Source organism: Nyctereutes procyonoides, unplaced genomic scaffold (assembly GCF_905146905.1).
Source record: "Nyctereutes procyonoides isolate TBG_1078 unplaced genomic scaffold, NYPRO_anot_genome, whole genome shotgun sequence".
NCBI classification, from domain to species: domain Eukaryota; kingdom Metazoa; phylum Chordata; class Mammalia; order Carnivora; family Canidae; genus Nyctereutes; species Nyctereutes procyonoides.
This window is the reverse complement of record NW_026575122.1, coordinates 8,234,034-8,254,712: the sequence shown is the minus strand read 5'-3', so window position 1 is coordinate 8,254,712 and position 20,679 is coordinate 8,234,034. Positions and strand designations below refer to the sequence as shown.

Genomic DNA, 20,679 nt, shown 5'->3' with positions numbered 1-20,679 from the left:
GGTTTTTTTTTCTCCTCCCTTTTTTGAAATAGTGTCTTTGAAAAATATGCAGCTTGGTTTTTTTCTAAGTTACAGTAGCTTTTTGTAATAACAGGAAATCAAAAATTTAATTTTGATCTATGTCTTAATGCATTTTACTCCTCATATTAAGTACTCCAGTGCCTCTTTACAAGCTTGGAATGCACAGAGAGAATAAGAAATAAAGCAATAACAAGAATATCTAACTTATTAAAAAAAAAAAAGAAGGTGCACCTGGGTGATGCAGTCAGTTAACTTGCGATTTCGGCTCAGTTTATGATTTCATGGGTGGTGAGATCAAGCCCCATGTCAGGCTGTGCACTTAGCGGGGAGTCTGCTGCAGATTCTCTCCCTCTGCCTCTACCACTCCTTCCACTCACATGTACTCTCTATCAAATGAACATTTTTTAAAAAAGAGTAACTTCTTTACTGCCTTAACTAGTTAGACTTTTTTTTTTAGAGGCTTCTTCAGCAAAGGAACAAAGTAAATAATAAGCTCACTATGTTTTTTCCTCATAAGACGAACAGTTTACTTAAAGGTATTTGCCTTATTTCCTGAATTTTTGGAATGTATTAAGGAAGTCCAGTGAGAAATATATATTTTATTTAAAATTTAATATTCATATTCTTAGGCTTTTTCCAATAGCATGTTTGAGAACCATTTTTCTAGTATCATTCTGGAAGATGAGGACTAGAAGGAAACAAGATGAGATATTATTGTTTAAAAAAGATAGGAAGCAACCTTAATGTTCGTTAGTAGGTATTGGTTAAATTATGTACTTTTCAGGGAAAAGATACCACGTGGTAGTTAAAAGATGTGAGGTAGCTCAGAATGCCTTGAAATAGAAAAATTCTCCTAGGTATACTTTTAAGTGGAAAAAGAAAGGTGTATTAATAGCGTGTTCCAGTAAACCATCAAAACAAAGGCATTTAACAAGCTCTCTGTCTACATATAAATATAGATAAGTATATTCATAGAATGTCTATTGAAGGGATAAAGGTTGGGACAGGTAAGGGAAATGCATTTTCATTGTATTCTCTTTTGGCTATTTTTAATGTGTTCTCTCTGCATATGTTAATCTAGAAGATTAATTATTTTTTGAGAAGTTGTTCTTTTCATGGTTACCATTAACAATTTTTGAGCAAGGTCTTAGGAGAGGAGAAGGATGGGTTTTAGCCATGCTACAGGAGGTAGGATTGGCAAGGCGGCTCAGTGACAGGGGGGCACAGGATATGAAGGCAGGAGGAACCAAGGGTGACTCTCCAGTTTCTAACTCAGGTAAACAAGCAGAGGATGCTGGCATTAACTAGTGTGGGGAAAGCAGGCGGCCAGTCCAGGGAGACAGATATTGAGATAACTCTTTAGTTAGAAGTGTCTAAATCCTTTAGCTGTGAGTAGTCAGCTGTAATTTAGAAATAGGAAACTGGCTCTGAAGAGATGGATTGGGGCAGAAGCTAGATTTTGGGTACATGCGTAGAGTAAGCTTCAGAGGGCCAGGACTGAGACCAGAGCCACTGAGCCTTGTTAATCTTTCACCTTAATTTAGGCTTCGATTCTCTTCCTCATCAAAATGTTCAAATCATTGACAAGAAAAATAATTTCCTCATTTGCTGAGCAAATTCATTTCCTCTGTTTTTAATAGCAGTAACATAAAAAGACCAATATGAGAAAAACTTTATAGTCTACTTTCAAACACTTTTATTCAAGTATTTTATTTATTTATTTAAAATATTTTATTTATTTGAGAGAGAGAGAGCATGAGCCGTGGGAAATGCAGAGGGAGAGGGAGAAGCAGAACCCTCACTGAGCTTGGGGCCTGATGCAGGGCCTGATCCCAGGACCCCAAGAGCATGACCCAAGCTGAAGTCAGATGCCTAATAGACTGAACCACCCAGCTGCCCCTTTAGTCAAGTGTTTTAAAATGAACCTTCAGTGTAAGAATATGCATCATCATAGTATTCACATAGGACATGTGTTTTAGTCACTATACAGGTACAGGTTGGACCCCACCCAAAATTTGGTTTACATGTCAAGACTGATGATACCACACGTATGCCAAGAGGATACGAAAATATTTATCACTCACATAATGATGCTTTCTGGTGAGAGCAGGGTGCGTTTCCCAAGCTGGTCAGAAAATGACTTGAGAGAAAGAGAAAGGAGATGATCTTGGGATTTTTATGGTGGTTAGGGGGTAGGGCCAGGGTGAAGGCTTCCACACATGGGTTGAACTTCCCACTAGTTCCAGAGGAGAGAGCCCCTGGGGTTTCTCATTACCCTGCCCAGATGTGGGACAGAAAGGGGATGGGATTGGGAGGAGAAGCTTAAAAAAGGTATCAGTAGTTAAACATTAAAAAATGGAGTCAGACTGTTTATTATAATGTGGGTCACCTTTGAATAATGCAAAATGACATCCCATTTGTATATGAATTCTTTTTTGACTTAACTGATACAGTGCTTTGTAAAGAGGGGCAAGAGTCAAGGAAGGTACTATTTTGTTGTCTGGCCATAGCATCCCATTGACTTTGTGTGACATATAGGCAAAGGCTTGAACTCACCTTATCTGAGTCTTGGCAATACAACTTGTGCTCCTCTGGGAACACAAGAGAAATAGGAGGCCTCTAAGGAGCTGCTGGGAGGTCATCACCCACTCAATTCTCTGTCTCCCCTGGGAAGTTGTCCTGAAACAGTTTTTCATCACCTCCAGAGTTCAGATAAGATTTGGAGCTTTCTGCTCAGCCCACCTGAGACTAGAAATGCAGAATAGAGAACTGCTTAGCTGTAGTCTACAACTGGATCCCCAGCACCAGGATCTCCTCCAAATTGTGGCACTGGCATCAGATCCCTTTTGTGTCAGTATTGTCCTTTTGGGTGTGTGGAGCAAGGATCACTGGGGGCTGGCACTTCTGGTTTATTCTTCTTTCCACAGGCAATGTAAGACTCTATCCCAATCTAAAAATGTCTTCTTGTATCATTACTGTCAAATCTTTACTTTGGGCTTTGCCTTGCCTTCTATATATAAACTTGGCAGTCTGTAATGTAGTTTGGACAGAACTCAATTTCTTCATTTCTTTATAATATTCTCGTATTTCAAGTCAGACCTTTGGTATTCTCCTGGAATGGATATTTATCTTCTTCAGTTTCACAAATTTGTTGACTCTTTTAGCCTTTTCCTTTCTACATTTGCATTCCTATTACCTGTTTAAGAAAAATTAGAATAAAAAAGTAATGCAAAGCAACCCAAACTGTAAAGGGATCTAGGAAAAATTCTAAAAAAAAAAAAAAAATAGACATTTATGGAGAGATTTTAAACCTTGATTAAAAGAAGACCTAAATGAATGGAGAAAGAGATGAAGTTTCACAAATAAATATAAATTTGGTGTAATTTCAATTAAAATCCCTTTGTAAAGCCAGACAAAATAACTTATTTCTATGGAAGGGCAAAGAACCAAAAGAGTTTTTATATTTCCCAAAAGTCTTTTAGACACTTTAATCTTAAGTTGCAGACTATGGATTAAAAGGCATAGAAAGGTTAAATAAGTTGGCAAATAAATGTAGACAGTGAATTGAGCATCAGTGAATGAGTTTATGTCTTAGGTAAGGAATTAAAATTTAAGGTGTTTTCAGTGGAGTATAATTAATGCTAAAAGGTAATGAGCTAGCTAACCAAGAAGAGATATGGAGAAAACTTAAATCCATTTTGCTAAGTGAAAGAAGCCATCTGAGAAGGCTACATCTTACACAATTTCAACTGTATGATATTCTGGAAAAGGCAAAACTCTAGAGCTAGTAAAAAGATCAGTGGTTGCCAGGGGTTGGGGACAGGGGAACGGAGGAATGAATAGCTGGAATACAGAGGATTTTTAGGGACTGAAAACATTTTGATTAATATGATGGTTAATGGGTACATGTCATTATACATTTGTCTAGACTCAAAAAAAGTACAACCCTAAGGGTAAACCCTAAGGTAAGGTATGGACTCTGGTTGATAATTATATTTTAGTGTAGATTCATCAATTGTCACAAGTACACCACTCTGGTGAGTGATGTCGATCAGAGGGGAGGCTCTGTGTATGTGAAAGCAGGGGCTCTGTGGAGGGAAATATCTGTACCTTCCTTTTTTTTTTATTAATAAATTAATTTTTATTGGTGTTCAATTTACCAACATACAGAATAACACCCAGTGCTCATCCCGTCAAGTGTCCCCCTCAGTGCCCGTCACCCATTCACCCCCACCCCCCACCCCCCGCCCTCCTCCCCCTCCACCACCCCTAGTTCATTTCCCAGAGTTAGGAGTCTTTATGTTCTGTGTCCCTTTCTGATATTTCCCACACATTTCTTCTCCCTTCCCTTATATTCCCTTTCACTATTATTCATATTCCCCAAATGAATGAGAACATACACTGTTTGTCTTTCTCCGATTGACTTACTTCACTCAGCATAATAACCCTCCAGTTCCATCCACGTTGAAGCAAATGGTGGGTATTTGTCGTTTCTAATGGCTGAGGAATATTCCATTGTATACATAAACCACATCTTCTTTATCCATTCATCTTTCGATGGGCACCGAGGCTCCTTCCACAGTTTGGCTATTGTGGACATGGCTGCTAGAAACATCGGGGTGCAGGTGTCCCGGCGTTTCATTGCATCTGAATCTTTGGGGTAAATCCCTAACAGTGCAATTGCTGGGTCATAGGGCAGGTCTATTTTTAACTCTTTGAGGAACCTCCACACAGTTTTCCAGAGTGGCTGCACCAGTTCACATTCCCACCAACAGTGTAAGAGGGTTCCCTTTTCTCCGCATCCTCTCCAACATTTGTTGTTTCCTGCCTTGTTAATTTTCCCCATTCTCACTGGTGTGAGGTGGGATCTCATTGTGGTTTTGATTTGTATTTCCCTGATGGCAAGTGATGCGGAGCATTTTCTCATGTGCGTGTTGGCCATGTCTATGTCTTCCTCTGTGAGATTTCTCTTCATGTCCTTTGCCCATTTCATGATTGGATTGTTTGTTTCTTTGCTGTTGAGTTTAATAAGTTCTTTATAGATTTTGGAAACTAGCCCTCTATCTGATACGTCATTTGCAAATATCTTCTCCCATTCTGTAGGTTGTCTTTTAGTTCTGTTGACTGTATCCTTTGCTGTGCAAAAGCTTCTTATCTTGATGAAGTCCCCATGGTTCGTTTTTGCTTTTGTTTCTTTTGCTTTCATGGATGTATCTTGATATCTGTACCTTCCACTTAGGTTTGCTATGAACCTAAAACTGCTCTAAAAAGTCTATTTTAAAAAAATTAAGGTATTTTGAAATCATGATGGTGAGGACATTCTTTTTGTCTTTTCATTGAGGGGACTTTGTAGGAATTTTATTAAAACTTGAAGTTCCTGGGATGCTTTTGAGGACGCTTTAAGTCTTAAAATCATTCTGTGATCTGGTAACTACAACGTATTGACTAAAATGTGACTTGCCTATTAATATATTGGCTTTATTAAAAATGGCATCTTCTTATCAGACAATAATTACAGCTCTATTAATTGACCTATTTATTTATCTTAAAAGATTTTATTTATTTGAGAGAGCGATTGATAGCAAAAGAGAGAGAGCATGAGTGGGGGAAGAGGGGGAAGCAGATTCCCCACTGAGCAGGGAGCCAGACATGGGGCTCGATCCCAGGGGTCCTGGGATCATAACCGAGCCAAAGGCAGATGCTTAACAGACTGAGCCACCCAGTCACCCTTAATTGACCTTTTTAAATGCTTCTGTTCTGTTGTGATGAGAAATATAGCTGCTAAACTTTAAGGAACCTTATACTTGTCAAGTGTTTAGATAAGCGAAAACTCTTAAGAGAAGTACTGTCAGTGTTATAGTAAAAAAGATCATTACTGTCTTTTGGAGATAGTACCCTCTGTCAAACAGATATAAACATCACTACACCACTGCTACCCACTACTACCACCCCCACAAAACAAAAAACAAACAAAAAAATTTTTTTAATGGAGGTAGAAGAAAAAAGAAAATCTAAATGCAGTGTATACAGCTTTGACCACAGGAAACTTTTAACATATTCAGACTTGGAATTCTCTAGAAATTTGTTTCTCTAATGCTCTGTTTTTGTCATAATTATCGATTGAGACAGACTTCATTGTTCTTCACATAATTGTTTGCTCACTCTTTACGCAGCAGTATTTCTTGAGCATCTTATGTGCCAGGCATTTTTGTAGGGTTTGGGGGTAGAACATTGATCAAATAGACATGATCCCTGATCTCATGGCGTTTATATTCAATAAGGGAAACGCAGATAAGAGACAGTAAAATGTAGGTAAACACATATCACTGAGGAAAATAAAACATACGAGATGCTCATGGAGGGGCCTCTCCAAGAAGGTGACATTTTCGGCTGGCTGGATTGCGGGTGGTAAGAGGCTCCATGAAGATTAGAGCTCAGAGCATTGTATGCATGGGAACAGCAAAGACATTTGGAGCTTTGTGTGTAAGGAATAGAAAGAGCGCTGTAATAAGGGGTAAGGGGAGAGTGGTGTAAGATGAGCTTAGAGAGGAAATAAGGGGCCTAATTATATTAACATATTTATATTTTTTTATTATGATGGGATTGTTTCCAAATATACAGAGTAGGGTCTGTCCAAGCTGCAGAAGAGACAGGAGAGTCTAACCAACCATCAAATGCATTAAATGTTAATGGAACAGATATCTGAATCCACCCTTTTCTCATGAAAATGGCAATGAGTTAGAAGCCAAAATTAAGCTTGTTCTTCCTCTTCCATTTGAGAGTTACTAACTATATTGCTTACTAGAGTATGTAATTGACAGTGATATACCACAGTACTTTAATGTAAAAATCCTATTAACTAATATTAAGATATTTTTGATAAGGAAATGCTGGGTAGCTCTAAGCCAGTACTTTAGCTCGATGTGTCATTTGTATACATTAAAAATTTTTATTCAGTATTTTATAATGAGAAAAGGAATTTTCTGTATTTTTATTATTTTTTCCTTTCCCTTTTAAGTGTCTATTACAAGTCCTAGGTTGTTTTCATGATTAACTTATCAGGATTAATAACCTTTTAGTGCTCTGAAATGTCTTATGAAGCTTTCCTATTCCAAGAGTTATCAGAAGGAGTAAATAGTCAGCATTTACTGTGTGGGACACTGGGCTAAGTGTATTGATTTGTTTAATCCTCACAGGAACCTTATGAAATAGGTCAGTGCTTCTCAGATATTTCTTTTGTCTGTAATTCGTGCTAATGCATTTTATATTATGATCCCGTAGCAAACATCTTCATATATAATAAATAAAAGTTTCATCAATTAATATTAGCATTATAATATGCTCTTGTTTTCTTTTATTTTTTTTCTTTTCTTCTAAGATTTTATTTATTTATTCATGAGAGACACACAGAGAGAGGCAAAGACACAGGCAGGGTGAGAAGCAGGCTTCACGCAGGGAGCCCGACGCTGGACTCGATCCCGGGATTCCAGGACCAGGCCCTGGGCTGAAGGTCGCGCTTAAACCGCTGAGCCACCCGGGCTGCCCTCTTGTTTTCTTTTAAATGTTTGTGTCAGTTCACTAAATAATTCACAACTTTCTAGCAGATTGCAGTTCTCATGAAAAATAGTAAGGTGGGATATTTTACTGTTCTCATTTTATAAGTGAAAAAGGTGAGAGTTTAAGTAAACTGCCCAGGTGTTACAACTGGTGAGTGGCAGAGCTAGGATTTGAACTGGGAGCCTGGGCTCTTACTCAGTTTACCAAACTGAATTATACAGCAAAACATACAATTTCCAGAATAAATCTGACCCTCAGAGTCATCTCCATCTTGCTTCTATGGCAGGAAAAAAAAGGTTTATAACACAAGTGTTACCTCTCAGCCTTGTCCTCTACCTGCCAAGAAGTTAATTTGATCAGCATAAGATTGGGTTTTTTTTAAATTTTTTTATTTTTTTTAATTTTTATTTATTTATGATAGTTACACACACACACACAGAGAGAGAGGCAGAGACATAGGCAGAGGGAGAAGCAGGCCCCATGCACTGGGAGCCTGACGTGGGATTTTATCCCGGGTCTCCAGGATCACGCCCTGGGCTAAAGACAGGCGCTAAACCGCTGCGCCACCCAGGGATCCCTGATCAGCATAAGATTGGAAGAGAGACAGGGGACCCTATAGATTTAGGAATATGGAATAAAGAGCTTGTATACTTTATAGGGGACTTTTAGAACTTGGGTGTGGGACACAAATATCTACTTGGGATTTTTTTTAATTAAGTAATTTTGTGTGGTTTTGTGGAAAAACTCTCTCCTTCTCCCTTCAAAGCTGTCAGTAAAATTACCCACCACTGATATTTCAAATATGGGTTTGATTTTAGAGATTTAAGACCAGCCTCACGGGTTAAACAAGTTCAGAATGGAGACAACCTGTCACATCTGGATGATGCTTTAGTGAAGTGCCATACATTCCCTAAGTATTTATTAATTGCTTTAATAAATTATCCAGAGAGCTGTCCTGGATACCAGGGATACAAAAATGACTTAGATCTGCAAAACAAATGTTACAAACACTGATAGATTAGAAAAAAAGCATCTCATATACTTCTGTTGTGGAAAGACCCTTGAGCCATTTTACATCTAATTTTGTAGCCTGGCAGGCAGCCCCAGGTGGCGCAGTGGTTTAGCGCCGCCTGCAGCCTGGGGCGTGATCCTAGAGACCCCGGATCGAGTCCCACGTCAGGCTCCCCGCATGGAGCCTACTTCTCCCTCTGCCTGTGTCTCTTCCTCTCTCTCTCTTTGTGTGTCTCTATGAATAAATAAAATCTTTAAAAATAATAATAATAATTTTGTAGCCTGGCAAGTTCATTGCTATTCCTGTAGACTTGAAGCTCTGTGCAGGGAAATGTGTGTCTGTCTTGTCCACCACTGTATCCCACCTGGCATATATTGCACATACTCCAGTATTTGCTTATTGATTACTGACTAATAGCCAAGTAACTCTTGTAGTATTTAAGAAATCAGGGGCGCCTGAGTGGCTCAGTCAGTTAAGTGTCTGCCTTCAGCTCAGGTCATGATCCAGGTGTGCTGGGATCTAGCCCCGTATCAGGTTCCCTGCTGGGGAGCCTGCTTCTCCCTCTTCCTCTGCTCTTCCCCCTGTTTGTGCTTTCTGGTGTGTTTGCTCGTGGGCTCGCTCTCCCCGCCGCCCCCGTCTCTGTAAAATAAATCAATAAAATCTTTAAAAAAAAGATAAGTCAGATCAGTGAATCAGGTTATTGACATCTGCCTATAAAAGTGCCTATATTTTTAAAAAGTGCCTATAAAATATAAAACTCTATATGAAGAAATGCCTTTATCAAGTGATATCCATAAGCATAGTATACTATGTGTGCTGAAATAAATTACCTTTGTCATGTGATCTGCTTCTGAAAACTTTGAACAGCTTTCAGTAACACATTATTTCCTTTTCCACTAGCCTGAGTGACATTTCAGTGTCTATCTAGTTCCTTAGCTTGAGGAAAGTAAAAGGAAGAAAGTCTATTTCCTTTGTTCATTCTTCCAAACTAGTAGACACCCAACAAGCAGCTCTTATTTCTAAGAATCCCTTTCCCTACCCTGAAAGGGACCGAGTCCCTCCCTGCCTATTGGAGAAGTCTGGGCTGGCCTGTCAGCTCACGCTGGGAATGCAAGTGTAGGCATCTAATACCATATAGCAAAAAGAAGCAGAGAGAGACCCAGAGACAAATAAGTAATCCAAACAGAAAACATATTTAAAAAAAAAAGATATATATTTTTAAAATATATTTTCTGCTTGGATTACTTATCTGCGTATATATATGTATACACACACACACACACACACACACATACATATATATGTATGACTAGACATTGCTTTTTTCACAGCCAAGGGAGTGGTGATGGGTTGGTGGGAGAGCTGGTTGCTGGAGGGAAAGAGGGCAAGTATTGTATATTTGGAGATAGGAGATGAGAGACAGGATACTCTGTGGAGGAACCACTTGCCTAAATTTCATCTCAAAATAGGAGTGAAAAAGTTAAAAAAAAGTAAAAAAAAAAAAGGAGTGAAAAAGTAGTTAAGAGGAGAAAGATACATGTAAATAAACATTATGTGTGACGTTAGTTATCAGGTAGGAATATAAATTTGGACTATTTTATCAGATACTTGCACTATACATTCTGGGTGAGTAATAATTGTGTTTGCTTTGTATTGTAGGGCCTGATAATTGATGTATTTGGTATGCTGGTAATCCCTATTTTTAGATTTTATTTTCCTTTTTAAAGGCTGTCTTCTGTGCAGAAGTAAAACAGAAGTTATAGGCTCCCCCTGCTGGATATGACTGGTAGAACCTGAAAATTTAGGTCACTTGGCCTGTATTTCTGTGAGCCTGTGTAGGCACGTGAGGATTCATTTCCCTCAACTTTCAACTTTCAAATTTTCTTCCTCACAGCCTCACTGAGCAGCCTTTTGATTACACCTTTTCCATCTCCAAGCTCCTCTACATCCTCTTCCAGCAGTTACCAGCGCCGCTGGCTCCGAAGTCAGACAACAAGTTTGGAAAATGGCATCATTCCAAGGAGGTGAGTTTTAAGTTTGTTCTTACTGAGAAAGGTACTGGTTGTAGACAGCTTGAACAAACTGGTGGTAGTCACCAGTTGTCAATGGAAAAAAGAACTAAAACTCCTGGATTAGCCTCAGCTTAGGCTGAAAATGTCTAAGAAGTTTTGTTTTTTGTTTTTAAAGAATAAGTGTTAAAGCTATAAAATAATTTGGTTTGGAAGACAGTGGGAAACATCATTGTGCCATGTACAAGCTAGATTTGGTGTTAATTTAAAATGAGTATACTCTCTGAATTGGCTCCCTTCCAGATGTCGCTCTCGTGAGTTAGGGGGGTGGAGTAAATCTCTTCTTGGCTTAGTGTGACGCCGGTGTGGTCTTTGAAAATGTATGAACTAAAGGATTGTGACATACTCTTTCATAAAACTTAAATTCTTAAAATGGTCATGAATCTGATTATAAAGTTGGCATTGAGGTATATTTTACCTTCAACGCAGTTGAATTTTTAGATCTAAAGTTTAGTTGTTTTGCAAAATATACATTTTTGGCTCATTTTATGATGTTACCTCAGTAGCTTCCACCCCCTTCTCCCTACAACCCAAAACCTTGAAAGGGAATTAACATAGGTCATACCTATGAAAAGTTCACGTGTAAATTGTTGGAGTCAGTGAGTCGGCTAGTAATCACCACGTGGATAATCTGTGAGGGTGTAAAGATGATTCAGATACACATCTGCATATGTGGATTATTAGTATAGTTTATTGACTAGTGAGGAAGACCATATACACATAAATAATGGCATAAAGATGTTAAACTATAAATGCCTTGAGTGGGGCATAAAGTGCTTTGGGACTCAGAGGAGGGAGAAGACACTTACTGGTGGTCAGACGGCGGAATTGGAGAGCCCGTCATGGGAGAGATGGTGCTTAAATGACAAGCTGAGAGATGAGGGTCTGGGCAGGTGTAGAGCACATGTCAGGCTGCTTGCCTCTCTCTGTTGTTCTCACAATCCTAGCAAGCTCAACAAAGAAAAAAATAAAGCTGCTTCACTCACTGAGGAACTGCTTTGTGGTTGGTTGGCTTTGAGTGGAATGGTTAAGAGTTTGGGATTTGGTGTGAGGCCACGTCCTGGCTCTGGGACTCCCTGGGTGTATATAACTACACATTAATCTGCATTCAGAGTGTTGCTTCCTCATCTGCATTATGTACTAGTACAAGCCTCACAGTGTTGTTGGGAAAGTTAAATACAACAAGTCAAGCCAAGCTAGGACAAGATACAGTAAAGAAAATATTGGCCAGTATGACTTATTTATAATTATTATTGCCATCATCATTACCATCACTGCAGTTGTCAGAAGGCATCCCACCATCTTCACTGTCATTACAACAGCCTCTGTGATTGAAGAGAAGAAGGGTTGTAGAAGTCATTCCCCTTTGGACATCTCTTTACTAAAAATGTTTTTCCATCCCTTCATGCTTAAGTCCAAAGTTGAATAGCATTCTCCAACTCCTCTGAAAATTCTTCAAAACTCTAATTTGACTTGAAATATCACTTTGGGAACTAATAATGAATCTCTACTGAACTTATACCTAAAGTATCTTTGGTTCAAAAATTAAAATGCAAAGCCCTTTTGTTCAAAAAGTGGGGGAAAGTGCTATTAAACATACTAAAATGTAAAGCTTTTTCTTTAAAAATATTTTACTTACAAAATGTAATAGGATAATAGTGAAATATGAATAAAACATAAACTAATAAATTGCAAGAAATAATATTTTGGTATCATAATTTTACATAATACAAAAAATGCTATATCTTCATCGTAAGACTTTTCTGGCTCACTTTTCTATCATCATTTGTTAGGTTATCAAAATTTATACTTTTTAACAACTTTGCTTTCATTGGTATAATTGAAAGCAGCATTAATCACTCTTGGCAATTGCCAGATGGCAAATAATTCTTGACAATTTTTTATTTTGAGAAAGATCTTTCTGCTGATGTAACTGTTACTGGAACTTTATGAGTTATGAAAACATTGGATTAAGTTTCTGATAAACTTTCAAAATATAAATTTCAGCACATCTAGATCTAATGATTCCTGTGGAACAGTTTTTCTAAAGAGATTTAATTCTTCACACAAATCCGTTTTGTGTAAGACTGATTTTAATTTTAAATGTAAATTTATACAAAGTTATTTTAATGTCTCCTCTGACATTTTCTGTAACTCATGGAGGTCTTACAAGAAACTGAGTGTCTTCATGAGTTGTATATAATTCAAAATGCCTGTTTTTGCATTTTATCACTGCATCTTCAATTACAAGGAAAATTTTAAAATGGGCTTCCTTTTGTTTATCTGAAGTGTCATATGAAAATAATAGTTTTTTTCTGTCCAGTGCAACAATCATTACATTCAATTTGTTTCTCTGCCTGTAGATACTTACTTTGTAGTGTTGCAATAGTTTTCAAAACCAGAGATGATAAACTGAAGAATTCTCATTATTCCTGGATATGCTTTATTGCAATATCCACTGTAGGCTCTTTGTGATAATTTACCATCTTGGGGCTTGGGTCAGAGAGTTAAATATTTGTGCAGACTCTCTAGGTACGGGTTCCAATGATGGATGGGTAAGCTGACCTTGTACCCTGGGTCATGGCATTACCCGCCGCGTCTTTCTTCTCTCCTATGGCTGTGGTTGCTGCTGCTTTTGCTGCTGCTGTCACAACCACCAGTCTGGACTCAGGTCCCAGCCTTGCCACCTTGGGGCCTCCTGGCACCCTGGATCTTTCAGATACATGGGTGTGTGCCTGACTGCCCAGCCAGTTGCTCAGCGTCTGGGTTGCATGCCCTTAGGCCTGAGCTCACTGTGTGCTCTGCATCCTGGTGTCTTTGCTTACTCACATGGTTCATTGTCCCATCAGACTTAACTTACAGAATACAGGCTCAAAGATAAAATTACTAAGAATTTAAGATGGCAACCACAAAACATTAAATCAAGACTGGGGCTTATCTGGAAACAGGGTGCTGTGTGAGTGGGGTCTTATGCCTGTGAAGTTGGCACACAGAGAATGTAAGTGTGGTTGACAGTTTGAATTGATCACTATGCCTGTGAAGATCCTTTCGTTTAAAGATGTTGCTGTTGCTCTTTTACTTTTGGCAGGTATGTAGGTAGGAAGATTAGTGTCTTTTTTTTCTTTTCTTTCTTTTTTTTTTTTTCAGATTTTATTTATTTACTCATGAGAGACACAGGCAGAGGGAGAAGCAGGCTCCCCAAAGGGAACCTGATGTGGGACTCAATCCCAGGACCTCAGGATCACACCCTGAGTCAAAGGCAGACACTCAACCACTGAGCCACCCAGGCATCCCAGGAAGACTAGTTTCTTATGCTAGACAGGAGAACAGTGGGTAAGAAAAATATAATTGCCTCTGGCTTTGAGAGAAAATTCACAGTAATCAAAAACTTTCTAAGAGTTAAAAGAAAAAGGATGATTTCACAATCCTTAACAGTTGGTTCTGCACTGGATACTCATGTGTCCACGCCCCCTGCTGTGGTGAGTGGTACCTTTTGGTTACTGGATGGGGAGTCAGGGTTGGGCGTTCACCAGCTGGTGGGGAGGTATTGCCTGTAATAGAAGAGAAACAGCATAGATTTCATCCCCTAGTGAGGTGACTGAAACCCTAAAGGACCAAGGTATTAAATACCCAGAAGGGCTTTTGATTTGAAGAAGTTGAAACAACCATATAAAATTGCTGCATGTTTGTTTTCTGATCCACAAAAATGGCAATTTTGTATGCCCCAGTATAATACATAGATTCAGATGAAGTTCAGAGCTGACAAAAACAATTAGACCAGGCAGTCCTGATAGTAATTATAGATCCTTGAGATGTACTATGTATTTAGATAATCATAGTTTCTGCTTTATTTATGATCTTGAAATGGAAATAATATATATAAAGGCTTATTCATGAGTGTCAAGAAAATTCTATTTGATTTTTTTGTAAGGAGAAAACCTAAGTGCATGGCACTGGTCTTTCCTTGGCTTGCAGTCCCAGAAGCTGATGCCATTGCTCCCAGCCATTTCCTCTTGGTGCTTCAGCTGGCAGGATACACCTGATGCATCTGAACACCAGCAGATGGATCGGACATGGGGCAGTCTTTGCTCATTTCCAACGTCCAGGAAATGAGCCTAGCTTAGAAGACAGAAACCCTGGGTTATAGCTTCCACATTGTCACTTAAGAGGCTTTCTGTTCCTGAAGCAAGTTGAGGAATCACTCTGCCTCAGTTTCCACATTTGCAAAAAGGCCTGTGTACCTTATGTGGTGACTTGAGAGTGAAGAGATGATGAAGTTATTTGGGTGTATACTCAAACGTTTAGAAATATTCTGAAATGTTCTTTCATTGTGGAATCATTTTTAAAACGGTTATAGTACCATGTGAACTGATTTATTTCCAGTTGAGTGGTTGATCCAGGAGTCCAGAATGAAACTCAGTTGCTTTAGAATTCAATAGAGAGAGGTACAGTGAAGCAAGGAAAAGCTATCCACGTGCTGTTGTAGCTATGGAAATTTTTCTGAAATGCAGTAGGTGGCACTCTCTGCTATGTTAAGACTTAAGACAGACTTGGCTATTGTTTATAAGGTAGAGATGAAGATGATGCATAAACCTGCATCAGGTTAAGTGTTTATTACAATTTCGTTATTTAAGGACCACATTGGCTGACGATGAATGGGCTGAAATGGTCATTTTACTTTTGAAAAAGAAGAAAAATTGGAGATGCGAGACAAAAAAGAAAGGGTTGCAAGAAAGAGTTGCCCATATATAAGCTCAGAACTTCCCTATGTAAAATAGAAATAAACTGGTGCAAAAAACAGTTATAGTTACAGGTACTTTGGAAAAAAGACTTTTCACTGTATGAAATTAAGTAAAATTCTAAGGCTCAAGATTTTTTTTTTTCTGATGACCAGATGATTCAGATCTAGGGATTTTCCAGAGAAAACAGTTGATGGTTTATTATGATGCACAGCATTTACAACAGCACCTGGAGAACGTGTCTTGCCAGTGGTGTGTCTGTTAGTGGGAGCCTATTACTGATTTATCAACCACATCTGCATCTCTGGGATCTTGCTTGAAGTTGAGAGAAACAATAGTGTATCCTTTCTGAGCTTAGAACAAGATGTCTATCTCCTTTCCTTTAAAAGTAAAGTGGCTTTCCTGACCATAAAACTTCTGATGTAAGCATGTTTTCAAAGATATGGTTATGTTTGAAATCACAGGAACATTATAGTCTGTGAGTAGAGCACCAAATAAGTTTAAGATCAAGAATGTGGAGGCCAACTGCCTTGAATCCTGCCAAGCATAAGTAACTGTTTTGTTGTAATTTGTGGTAAAGAAAACAGGAAGTAGTACCATCCCATATTTGGCAGAGATATGAGACTAAATGGTTAAAGTTGGTGAGAGAGAAAGTTCATTGCATACCTGCTGTGTGCCAGGCAGGGTGCTCATGTACAATATATTATGCACTTTGCTTTTGGTATCTTTGTAGAAAAAAATTATTTTCACTCTTGCTATTAGTAGCTATATGGTAGTCAACCCTGGTTTTTCAGGATAGTTAAGTAAGAGACAGGGTTAGGCTGTATTTCTGAGTCTTACCCCTTAAGACAAATTGAGTATATACTCATAGTTTATTGACTTCATGATTCTCTTATCATAGAAACAGAATCTCTCAAAAGAATCTTAAGGTTTTTTTTGAGAATTTGACTACCCAGACGAGAGATAGGTCTTTTTACTTGGGCGATTTCCCAGAGAGCTTAATCGATTGCATGGCTTAATCTGAGCATTTACTGGAGTTACCTCATCTAATGGTTTTAATAGCCTTGGGAAAGTAAGCCTCAACCACCAATAAATTTCCAAACATGATGCATTGGTTAAACAGAATAATAATACCACAGGAGCATTTCCCGTGAAATGTTCCTATCTATTGGTATCTATTAACCAAAACAAAGGGCCTGTGTTTTGAGTGACCAGATGTGTCTCCCCGCAATTCCTAAATACTACCAGTCTGATGTAAAATAATCCAAGGGAAAAAGACTAAGAGTCTAACAGGAGGACATTTAAAGTTACTTTTAGGTTTTATTTAAGTTTCTTTTCATGTTGGAAAATACCGTGTGGTGAGCTGATGTTTTCATTTTTCATGACAGAGAATTAGAGAAGAGAATGAATTGGAAGCAGACAGACTCTTGGTTAAGACTCTGAGTGCTCTGGATTCACATTCTGAATGTCATCCCCTGGCATTACAGTTTATCCTCGATGTGATTTGTTGATGCATGGCAAGTTTTCAAACTTATTTTTCCTTCAGGTCTACTGATGAGACATTCAGCCTGGCTGAAGAAACCTGCAGTTCTAATCCAGCCATAGTTCGGAGGAAGAAAATTGCCATAAGCATCATCTTTTCTCTGTGTGAGAAAGAAGACGCACAAAGGAATTTCCAAGACTTCTTTTTTTCTCATTTTCCCCTGTTTGAATCTCACATGAACAGGTTGAAGAGTGCAATTGAAAAGGTAATAAGAACATAATTCTTGTGTCAAATAGAGAAGTGATTATGGGGCTTTAAGGTGGTAGCATCGCGTGGTTTATGTTTCAGATCACTTTTTTAGAGAAGTTAAATCATCTGCAACAGAAATAGATGCTTAGGCATGTTGATATCAAATACTAGAGTATTTTTGGAGAGGCGATTACTGCTTCCTGATGCCTTACGTCATTACCACATTGAATGTTTTGATTATATTATTTTATTAATAAAAGCTCAGTAGTAGACAGTTATAAAGCAATTTCTTCTGAGAGAGTAATTTGGTTTGTTTCCTCTTCCTGAAGGCCATGATCTCCTGCAGGAAGATAGCAGAATCAAGTCTCCGTGTCCAGTTCTATGTCAGCCGTCTGATGGAAGCTCTGGGAGAATTTAGGTACATTGACAGCATCTGGCAAAAATAGGGTAAATTTATAAATGGCAGTAGCAGCAGCAGCAGCTTGGATCTAGGGATACACAGAGACCATTACTTGGAAGAATTGAGAGGCTGGCAATTATTACTCACTTTAGCAGCTCCTTCCCTCAAGGTGGAAATCGAGACCAACTGGAGCAAAAAGTTTTAAGTCTCTCAGTGCCACATAATCTACGCTGCTGCCTGTCATCCAGTCTTTGATTGCTTTTAACAGGATGAATGGAGAAAACTAATATTTAGGGGTCTCTTACAAGCCTATTCATTATATCATGTAATCTTCACAAAACTCTAGGAGTAAGCACTATTAACTAGCCCCATTTTAAAAATGTGGAAACTTGGGATCAGGGCTGCCATCCAAAGCATGGCTGGAGAGAGTGTATGTGTCAGGGATATAGACCTTCCAGTCTGCCAGGATGAGCCTCACTTGGTGAGGCTAACACAGAGTAAAGTGTTAGCAATTGGAGACCTGAGTTTTAGTAAATAAATCCCAGTTCCATGTGACTTGACTGTAGCTTGTCATTGCTGCCTAACTCAGCAAATGTTTTTGGCCAAGGTGGAAATCTCTAGCATCTCAATTTATTTTAGGCACACGGCTAGAAAGTCAAGTCCAGGATATGTCTCAGCTATCTTTATTTGAAGTGGATGTGTTCTGTAGTGGAGATCCTAAGCTGAGTTATTGTGCTTTTTGGAAAAACACTTGTGAGTCATGAAGCTTGCGATAGAGCCCTTGGCACCAGGTGTTGGGAGACGTAAAGTCTCATCTGACCTTATTGTTCAATGTCTTGCTCAAGTAACTTAATTTTTCTAAGCGTGTTTCTGAATCTATAAAGTGATAGAGCTACATTGGCCAGTTTCGCTAATAGCTTATACTTCTAAGAATTTGATTCTGTTAGCCCATATAGAAACTCAGTATATAGTATATGAAAGAGAAGCCACTTATATAGTTTTTCCATCTGAAATGAATAGAGTGCTTTGATTTAGAGAACTAAAGCACTAACTAGAAATTGGGAGTGTTGAGTTGCCTTTGGTCACATTTTTGATATAGTATATACTTTCTTTCTTCATTTCTTTATTATCAGAACAGCCATAAATTTTGATACTAGGCATTGTGAAATAAATTGCTTTAAAAATGAATATTTTATTTGGGGGTTAGTATACCTTTTCTATAAGGGGCCTCTGTCACAGCTACTCAGCTTTGCCATCATGCAAAAGCAGCAACAGATAATATGTAAACAAATGAGCATGACAGCATTCCAATAAAGTGTCATTTGCAAAAACGATGGTGGTCAGATTTGGCTTGTGGACCATAGTTTGCCTATCCCTGATTTATATTACTGCTTGAATCTCTTAAGGGCTACATAGATTCAGATTATTGTTTTCTTCTTTATTCCTTTAGATAGAGATTATCCAAGATGATACTTGTGACAATTTTGTGTATCTCTTCCCTTTTCTATAGAGGAACGATCTGGAACTTATATTCTGTTCCAAGGATTGCTGAACCTGTGTGGCTGACCATGATGTCCAGCACTTTGGAAAAAACCCAGCTCTGCCAGCGCTTTCTCAAGGAGTTTACGCTTCTGATAGAACAGATCAATAAAAACCAGTAAGCTTCAAATCTCTGGAGCCTTGTATGCAACTTTCATGGCCAGTGTATGTGCTGCATGTGACATGCCTCTTCCTGCATTGACTCATCTGGTTGTATTTTTTTCCATTTCTCCAAGGTTTTTTGCTGCCTTACTGACTGCAGTGTTAACCTACCACCTGGCCTGGGTCCCGACTGTCATGCCTGTTGATCACCCTCCCATTAAAGCCTTCTCAGAGAAACGCACCTCTCAGTCAGTGAACACGCTGGCCAAAACACATCCATATAATCCTCTCTGGGCACAGCTGGGTTAGTACCTAATTTGACTATTCAGAGACTCTGTGGGATGGAATGGAGAAAATGCTCAAATTTTTTGTTGAAATTGGCCCTCCATCCCGGCGATTTCTGGAGTTGTCATTGGGCAGACAATAGGAGATTGGCCCACAGTTTCTAGTCATAAGTCTACACCTTTGTTTCCTTCCTGCTGCTGGCAGCTTTGTTCTGCTCTTCTAAAGCAATACGAGTAAACTGTTGTCCCATACCACAATGGCAGTTCACCCTAGAGCAGGGTTTCTTAAGCTTGGCATTATTGATGTTTGGACCAGATATTCTTTGTAGGGCCGAGGATCATGGTGGTGGTGATTGGGGGACTGTCTTGTGCATTGTAGGATGGTTAGCAACATCACTAGCTAGTTCACTAACCACCAGTGAAAAACCCACTCCAGAGTTGTGACAGTCAAAAATGTCTCCAGACATTGTTCTTGGGCAGCAAGACACTCCCTGGCTGAGAACCACTATTCTCAAGGATGGACTCGATAGGAAAAAAAATAGGGAAAAAGGAAAGTAATGCACTATAATTTTACTGCCTTTATAATTTTCACTTAAGTTAGGAACCTTGTCTTTATACTGCTTCCTTGCAGTGAGTTGGTGGCATCTGCTTCCTCACAGCTTCATACTTAAGCATCGCATAGGAATCTAAAGCTTTGACATATTTGGTTATAGAATTGGGGACTTGTGACATCAAAATGGCATATTTGTGTTCATGTGCAGAGAGGTCTAATCTGGGACCTCTCACTCATCAAACATATAGAGTGACAGTTAGACTTGCTGCTTATTCTGGTCCAGATCCTATGCCAGATGCCAGGGATATGGAGTTAACATTACACAGCTGAGCTCCAGGAAGCTAGCTGCCTAATGGAGGTGACAGATTTGTATTCAGCGATCTCAAAGGAGAAATCAGGAGCATGTAGAAGGATGTAAATGAGAGACAGTACAGTGTGAAGTTTAAGAGAATGGGAACCAGAGCCAGATTGCATAGATCAGATCCAGTCTCCATGGGCAAGTGACTTAACCTCTCTGTGCCTCAGTTTCTTCATCTATAAAATGGAATGATATTCCCACATGGTTGCTGTGGGAATTAGTTCTACATAGAGCACTTTCCTTATTTTATGCTGCTGGTGAAAATACTAACATTAGAGAGGCACCAGGAGACAGAGTGAGGGGATGCATACTT

At 38.9% G+C, this 20,679-nt stretch overlaps 1 protein-coding gene across 5 annotated transcripts in view; it reads left to right on the top strand.

The window, feature by feature from the left end:
- The window catches only part of FNIP2 (folliculin interacting protein 2), a 132,126-nt gene that overhangs the window by 79,817 nt on the left and 31,630 nt on the right, over positions 1-20,679 (top strand). For all 5 annotated transcript variants that reach the window (XM_055336332.1, XM_055336330.1, XM_055336333.1 and 2 more), the window contains 5 exons: positions 10,485-10,614; positions 16,945-17,146; positions 17,460-17,548; positions 19,041-19,187; positions 19,306-19,475. In XM_055336332.1, the coding sequence (XP_055192307.1) occupies positions 10,485-10,614; positions 16,945-17,146; positions 17,460-17,548; positions 19,041-19,187; positions 19,306-19,475 (738 nt within the window). The remainder of the gene's footprint in view (positions 1-10,484; positions 10,615-16,944; positions 17,147-17,459; positions 17,549-19,040; positions 19,188-19,305; positions 19,476-20,679) is intronic.